We start from the raw sequence: 8,393 nt of genomic DNA, 5'->3' as shown, positions 1-8,393 counted from the left end.
ACTTTTATGAAACTTACATTTTACCCATTTGATTTTCAATTGTGAATGGACTGAATTCATATAGTGGTCCGTATTCCTTTTTCACATTTTGCAGATACACTCCCTTCCCTCGTTGTATCAAAATACCCCATCTGTGTTCGAGCTCTCATTTTTGGCTGTAGTTTGTAGTTAACTCTGCTCCTCATTGCATGATGTTGTCCCTTGTATTGTAATGCTTCATATACGATCTGTCCAATCATCAGTATGGAAGATGCCAGACAAAAAAGGCGTAAGGAGGTCGAGGCTGCAGTAGTCATGCTCAAATCTTTCCTTTTGCAAATTGAAGTGGGCGACTTCCTTGTTGGCAACCAGTCAACTAGTAAGTTCTGCAACACTGCTGAACTAGTGCAAAAGTTTATTACATAAAGAGATTGTATTTCAGATCATTAAATCGTGGACACTCTTGTGAAATGGCAGCAGGTTTATGTGATGGTGGTTGTGCTGCTATTGTGGACCGTTGGACATCCTAGTGTACTGGTCCAACTGTAAGTGTTTTTCATCACTATATTATCGAAAACATAGGTAGAATTTGATTTTGCTTTCTGTTGTATTATGTTCTTTCGATGGCCTTTCAAAATTCGTTGTGGATGTACTACAATTGCAGGATGTTATAACTCAAATCAACCATGCAATTGGTGTAGAAGGAGTTGCGAGCGCTGAATGTAAAACACTTGTTTCTCAATATGGAGAGATGATATGGGAACTCCTAGTCTTTGGAATCCGTCTTCCTTTGTTTTCTTTCTTCTCTCTGGCTCTCTCAAACTCGCATCCTTACAGTTTTTCAATATACAGTTTTTTTGCCTGGAAACTAAAAAAGTTAGTGTACCTCTGCAGGTGCAACCTGATGCAATTTGTTACCAGATTGGTCTGTGCTTTTCCAACAGAGCTCAGTCTGTGAGGTTTGTATACCTTAACATCTTGGTCCAATTATTGATTTGAGAGTTCATCCTAGTTATTTGATGTACTTACAGAACCGATGATCGGCGGGACGTTGATTGAACGACGAGGTTGATTGTTTCTTAGAGGAGCCGCTAATACAATAAAGAAACCGATAATACCTATTTAAGCTACCTAATCGAAGCTGGGAGCAGCGTGGAGGGAATATAATCGGTGTTTACCGCCTTAATTTGTGAGTGAGGATCGATGAAGCACCAAAAATCAGGGAGAGGGGTAGTTTAGTCAGAGGTTTGATTATTGGGCTCGGTTTCAGCCATTTCCCATTTCAACCAAACAATGGAAATAGGCTTATCATTTTGGATGGGCTGAACCAAACACTATACAATTCTATCCACCCACTCCAGAAAGCCCATTAACCATGAACCCATGTTACATATTTTGCAGCTACCAGACGCCCCCTAAATAGGGGAGAGTTGTAACATTTTGGAGAAGTTTAGAACTTGAGAAGTTTGAGAAATAAAAGTGTCTTACTTTTCCCACATCACCAACATCTCCTAAATTATTTCCTACATATTCCACCCATCCTCCTCTCAAATATTTCCTCCAAACTAAATTACTCCTCCAACATATATCTTATATATTTCCAACAGTTATGAGTGTGTTTAACATGTGTGTGTGTGCGCGCGCGCGTGTGCATTATGTGTATACAATTCCTTTAAATTCCATTTCATCAATTATTGTCCTTTGGTACAATAGAATTGGAATCAGAATCAGAATTGGAACCTACTAAATTGATTTTGAAGGGATTATTTTTCTAATTCAATTTCAAAGTCTTTGTTTTGTAACACGAAGTACTAATTGTTATGAAATTAATTTGAGGGAATTGTACGCATGTTATATGCACAATAAACACAAAGAAAACATTGTACACACTATACATTATCACAAACTGGGATTTTATCAAAAAAAATAAAATAAAAGATAAGATTAATCTTGAACTTTACTAATATATAATCATGCCCCATATATACACAATACATACAATAAGAGCATCTCCAATGGAGGATATCCCGGCGGACGTCAAACCGCCATGCAAGAAGCCCGCATGGGACATCCGCCATTAGGCGCAGGTGCGGCGGACACGGATGTCCACTCGGACACCTCTCATCCGCGGCTTTCTGTCGACGTCCGCCATTGCGTCACCGATGCGGACGTCCGGCGCGAACGTCCCGATTTTTGAATTTTTGTTTTTTTTTGTTTTATTTCACTTTCTCCGTTCATATTCGTGTCGAAATTTTAATTCCGTAAATTGCATATTTGTGAATTTGTGATTTTTTATGGTGGAAGTCCGCGCGGGATGTCCACCATTGTGCAGTGGGAGGTCCTTATGACGTGGCAGTGCAGTGGGAGGTCCTTATGACGTGGCAAGAGATGTTTTTGGGAAGTCCGTTGGAAAGTCCAATGGGACATCCGTCCCATTGGAGATGCTCTAAACAAACTTCATTGTTACCAAATAAATGACTTTAGAATTATAGTACTCCCTCTGTCCGCTATTAGGAGTCTCATTTAAGTTCAGCACGAGTTTTAAAAAATATAAAGAAAAGTGAGTGGGAAAAGGTAGTGGAAATTGAGGCCCATAATTTTATAATAAAATGTGAGTGAAATAAGTTAGTGGAAAGTGAAGTCTATCTACCATTTATAGTAAAAGTGAATTGGGACTCCTAACACTAAAAAAACACTTATTTTTTCTAAGTGGGCAAAAATTGGGACGCAATTACTAGCGTTTGGAATTTTAAAAAAATAACCATAATTTAGGACGAAAAAAATGACCTTAAACTGAGGACAAACTATTTCAATCTTTTGATTTTTTAAGATGCCTCTACTTGTGTCCCCTAATTTTAGTTGGAACACTAACAATAAAGACATTTTATAAAACGTTGATGGTATGATTAGCCATACACATTAGCGCCTTTAAGGTCATGTTTGGTAGGGGTGATAACTCATCTAGGGATGGAAATTTGTTCATGGATTTCCATCCCTAGATGAGTTATCACCCCTACCAAACATGCCATTAATATTAAAAAATGTCCTTATTCAATTCTTTTGTTGTATTGTAATGACGGACAAAGAGAGAGTATCATAATCCAATTTCTTCAAATCTAGTTCTATGCAGTTTCAATTCTATTCTAATTTCAATTTCATGATACCACAGAACATTCTAAATATTTGGAAAATGAAACTTAGTGCAAATTGAACCGTTATTGGGTGCGCGAAAATCAAGATGACACTTGTTATTGACTAGCTAGCATTAATTAGGTCGTAGCTAGAACTACACTGATTTCAGATCCTCCGACCCGTAAATGGAAAAGGAAAGAAACCATAATTTAAAATTTGTAAATGTTTTTGACTAAACATACAAAAAGAGAAATAGAGTACTGGCTTATCACAAGCGTAAAAGTTGACATTTATTTCGTATCATCACAATCAGCATTCAGGCCCCGCAGACACATAACAAGATAATCCTCTGCACTGCACCCACACCCTCTCACATCTTCCATTAACAGTTTTACACTAAAAACCCACACACACACACATACATATTTACATACATATCTTGGTCCACACAAAGTAATACTAATATTGCCAGAAACACATATATACAACAAAAAAACAGCTAGTGCAATTATTTCTTTACATAATGAGTTGAATTTGAAAATCCCCAAAAGAAAAAGACAGTATCAATCAATTATTACCTTACTAGCTAGATTTTTATTATATGTTTGTTCTTTTTATCTATGGAGCATTTGGGATTATTTTAGCCTCTCCCAATGATCTCCATGTACAATATATTAGTAATATATTTATTTGACATGACAAGAATTCGATGATCAACAATCACCTCGGTCAAGGCTGCAAATAGAATTTGTTCTATCACTTCTTGTTCCGTACAATAATGTTAATTGAATAAACAAAGAAAATGGAGCCCAAAAAATGAATGAATTAATTAAAAATATACATATTACAGACATGAATATTGATTGAATATTCAAATTAAAACATAATAAGTTGGGATAAATATGTGAACAAGAGATCCATATTAGGTTATCAACTTGTCCCAAGAGGTTTTACAAATTAAGATCACCACACAAATTTATTATGCATGATTTCTTATTAAATATGGAGAAAAAAAGACACATGAATAAAGTCTCACTCACTTGATCTCCTAATCTAGATCCATCACAAAAAAAAGAGAGCACTCCCACACATTAATTAACCCTAATCTGATTAATTGGATCCCAAATTTGAATTGAAAAAAAATCAACCATTAACGAGGCCAGAAGATAGAGCCATGAGCAAGAACGCAGCATCCTTCTCATCCTCTGGAAACACTCTGTGAAACGCCAAATTCTTGCTCAAATTTATCAAAAAATCCTCGAAACCAATCCGCTTCTGCCCGTTCCCACCTGAACCCGCCACAGTCACTGCTGTCTTGCAGCGTTTCTTCAGCGGTGACGCGGCATGCCCGCTCTTCCTTTTCTGCTGCAGTTTGATCTTCGCCACCGGCTCCTGACTGGCGCCGTTAGCAGCTGCAGCCATGGCGCGCCTGGCCTTCCTCTGCCTTATACCACATGCGTTGCATAACGACTGCAAATATACATACAAAAATACAAATTAATAATATATATATTTTTTTAATTTGGTTTATTAGGAAATTATTATCTTAATTAGGGTTAGTTATCAAATTTATCCCAAACTTTTCAATTTGTTTAAAGATCACGGCATACTTAATTAATAAATTTGATTAACTAATTATCCCACTCTTTGATTAACAAAAAAGGTATTTAATTACCTTAGGGCCTTTGGGACCACTTCTCCATAAAGGGGTCTTGGTAGTGTTGCAGTCGGAGCAAACCCTAATTGGACTGTTGTTGTTGTAAGAGGAGCTGTTGCTGCTGAGATCAGTCTCCACAGATGACGACGAAGGCTGCTGCGCCGTTGTTGTTGTCTTAACCACAGCAGCACGATCATGATCCGTCTTCTTCATCTTCTGCATCACCCTCATCTTCGAAGACATCCATCTCATAGGGTTGCTGCTATTTTGAAGCTCATCACTTTCCTTCTTCCATAGGGTTAGATTTAGGCTGCTGTCGTCCGCGCCTTTCGTCTCGTATGCTGATCCGCCGTGGTACCCATAGTTCTGATCACCCTAAAGATAAAAAAAAATTAAACTCATATCACAATCAAATTTAAATTTGAAAAAAAAAGAATTTTTTTTGGTACGTACCGCTATATGATGGCTAGGTTGGTATAGTTGGTGGTGATCATAGAATCCGGCGTGATCCCGGGTTGGATCAAAGAAAAAATGGCAAGAGACAGAAGAGGAATGATTTGGGAGAAAGGGCTGCTCATGATCATTGTCAATTTGGTGCATAGGAAAATGTGAAGGGGGGGAGTTTAAGTTCATTTTTGAGTAAGAAAACAAAAAAGACTAGTTAAGAAATGCTTTTTTTTTTTCTTGATCCAATTCGAGGAAAAAGGAAGTGGTATGTTGTGTTGATTGAAGGGAAGGGAAGGCAGTGGTTGATGTGTGTGTAAAAGGGCGTAATAAGGTGAGGTTTAGAGGGTGTTATAAAGGGAAGAGGGGGAAATTCAGGCAGGCTTTCACGTGACTTCATGGCAACCAAACAAACAAGTGTAGTAAAAAGACAAAAGGAAAAAGGAAGGAGTCGAATGCTACCACACGACCATTTGCACAGAACCCTATCTTTTACAATTGTCATTCTATTTAGTAGTACTCATAAATCAAATGATTGTGTAGTTGATTAGTGAAGGAAATCTAAAAATATGTGATTAGCTTCATGTCCACATGTGATGACTCCTTCTAATCGTCCTCTCTTAATTCTAATCCATCAATTTTATGAGGGATCGAGTGGCTAATTCTTTTTGCATCCTTGTTCATAATATCCATTCCTACTCTAATAGTTTACTCTAGTTTTATGGAGTATATAGCTATAACAACCTTAATACAATTACAAACTGTAATTTTGTATCTATGAAGGTGTTTGATTAATATAAAGTCATGGTATTGGTGTAGAAATATATAAAGAATGACTGAACCGGAGAGTAATAAAAAAAATCCTAGTTTTTGAAAATGAAAATATTCCTATTAATCAAAATATGAGTTCCAAGCAATGAAACCCACTATTAGGTGGTTAGGAAACCCTAGGGCGTCAAAAGTAAATAAAACGAAACTAGGAAATTAAATTAAATCCAAAAAATAGTAAATTGTCTATTTTGCCCTCTAAACGATTTCGGGTCACCATGCAAATTTCACGTCATTCCGACATTGTTCTCCGTATCGGCAATTTTGACGTCAACAACGTCGGCCATCGCCTACGTACGTCACCAACTCGAACAGTTAAATGCAGTAATTTTCATAGTAGTATTTTTTAGTTTTCACAAAAAAATATGAGTTTTTATGTTAAATGATTAACCACGGGATGCGTTATATTGCTAACTTTTTAAGTTGCTAATTCATCAATGCAGTGTATTAAACATGTCAACACAATACATTGAAATGTCAACAAAATTATGTGTTGATATATTAATGTCATTGTGTTGACATTTTTAATAAACTGCGTTGATGAGTTAGCAGAGTTAGCAACTTAAGAAAGTTAACAATTGATCACACCCCGATTAACCACCATGTATATAAATAATGGATTTGTACGTGCATCTTGAGATAGTTATGTTGCATGGAGGCGGCATATTGCAATAATGTTAGTATTATGAACCCTCGCCAGGCAAAGGACAGCGACGCCTCTCCCCACAATCATTTTATTTTTAAACTTTTTCATTCATTTATAGTATATCAAAATGGCCTCATTTATTTACTGTTATGTTCAATATATACGTGATCGTCTTTATCGTACATGGTCGAAAACCGCTATTAATTTATCTTTTGTAAAATCACATCATCACTTGGTCCATTCCAGAATTTGAAAGAAGGAAATACAAAATATAAGAATAATCATGTCTATTAATGTATTTTAGTTTAGGGAGAGGTCTGAATATTCTGACAGTCGAAATAAGTGCTATGAAATAGTAATATTATTTGTTACATAATGCAACGCCAATGCGCAAGTATATACTAATAATGATAGGAGGGAACTAATTAGTTTGGTAAACTAAAAACTTGCGACCTATTTTAATTTATATAACGGACTATAGGGATGTAATCAAATGAAAACTCTAAATATTATACAAACTCAAAACTATGATCTGGACCATTGAAAAATGTTAACAGATCACAAAAAAGCATCAATAGGAAAATGTCAACAGAATTTCAACGATAGTCAATGATTGATGTTGTGTTGATATTGTGTTTATAATGTGTTGACATTAAAATCTTGAAATTTTACACTGTGTTAATATTGTATTGAAACTATGTTGAAGTTGTGTTGAGGAGTTTAGAGTTTGTACAATATACTCCCCCCGTCCCATTAAATATGCAACATTTGAGAATCTGCAAGGATTTTAATAAAGAGAGTAAAGTAAGAGATGAAAAAGTAGAGATAGAGATGTTTCCATTTTAGGAAACGTTTCATTTTTAATGGGACAAACTAAAAAGGAAAATGTTTCATTTCTAATGAGACAGAGGGAGTATAAATTTTCATTTTATCACTACCCAGGGACTATAAATATAAAAATTGTGGCTAAATTTTACGATGAGTTCCAGTAGTAAACATCGACGATGTCGAAGACGTTTTCTATGTCACAGTGATTTGAAATTCGTATAGTGCACGCAAACCAAGTAGAGTGTCCCTAGAGTTTTCTAGGCACTTATAAATAGCGGATGTCTTTGTTTTAAATTAATTTTCTAATTATTAATAATATTTTCATTTAAAAAAAAGGATTTCTCTGATTTACTTACCAGTTAAAAAAAAAGTCATTCTCTTTACATTTCTGGATTAATTGGTATCACGATCCAAGTTGATTATCAATGGCTGAAAGTAGACATGGTGGTGGCGTTACATTGTTTATGGTGGAGGCTGCATGACATCATGGCATGTGTGACATCGAGAACGATGATCTAAGAATGTAGGTTCGAGACCTCCAACGACGAATGGCACAACTGAAGACCTCAATCAAGGAAAACTTGGATTCAGATCTTTCCAATCATGACGATGCTGACAATGATAACCCCTTTTGCTTGTGCGAAGGATCATGGGTGTGGGTACTGCATTGTAGGATCGTCCTAGTGTGTGATATCGACATGCGGATTGAGATTCTAGAATTTTATGGTAATACTCTTCCTGGTGAGTTTATTGATTAGTTAAATACTATAGAACGCGTTTTTGATATAAAAAAATCAGTGATAGCAACAACGTCAAATTGGTTGCCATTAAATCGAAGAAACATGCCTGAATTTGGTGGAACATGTTAAAAGACAAGGA

The 8,393-nt window shown here is 36.1% G+C and overlaps 1 protein-coding gene across 1 annotated transcript; it reads right to left on the bottom strand.

The window, feature by feature from the left end:
* Positions 1-4,086: 4,086 nt before the first annotated feature.
* On the bottom strand, positions 4,087-5,550 carry LOC125192350 (uncharacterized). The gene is made up of 3 exons (XM_048089892.2): positions 5,222-5,550; positions 4,787-5,143; positions 4,087-4,581 (listed from the first exon to the last, which is right to left on the bottom strand). The coding sequence occupies exons 1-3, from the start codon at positions 5,399-5,401 to the stop codon at positions 4,255-4,257; spliced, it is 864 nt and encodes a 287-aa protein (XP_047945849.1). The 5' UTR covers positions 5,402-5,550; the 3' UTR covers positions 4,087-4,254.
* Between the last annotated feature and the right edge of the window lie 2,843 nt (positions 5,551-8,393).

This window comes from Salvia hispanica, chromosome 4, assembly GCF_029641045.1.
Source record: "Salvia hispanica isolate PSC_SH4W2 chromosome 4, Shi_PSC_v1, whole genome shotgun sequence".
Taxonomy (NCBI): domain Eukaryota; kingdom Viridiplantae; phylum Streptophyta; class Magnoliopsida; order Lamiales; family Lamiaceae; genus Salvia; species Salvia hispanica.
This window is presented reverse-complemented; position numbering and strand designations above follow the sequence as displayed.

Bases quoted from the DNA above. Each gene is read 5' to 3' on its own strand.
- LOC125192350 (XM_048089892.2), bottom strand. From the start codon at position 5,401: ATGAACTTAAACTCCCCCCCTTCACATTTTCCTATGCACCAAATTGAC. The intron at 5,144-5,221 runs GTACGTACCAAA...TTTTATCTTTAG, and splicing joins AACCTAGCCATCATATAGCG to GGTGATCAGAACTATGGGTA. The intron at 4,582-4,786 runs GTAATTAAATAC...GTATATTTGCAG, and splicing joins GTGGTCCCAAAGGCCCTAAG to TCGTTATGCAACGCATGTGG.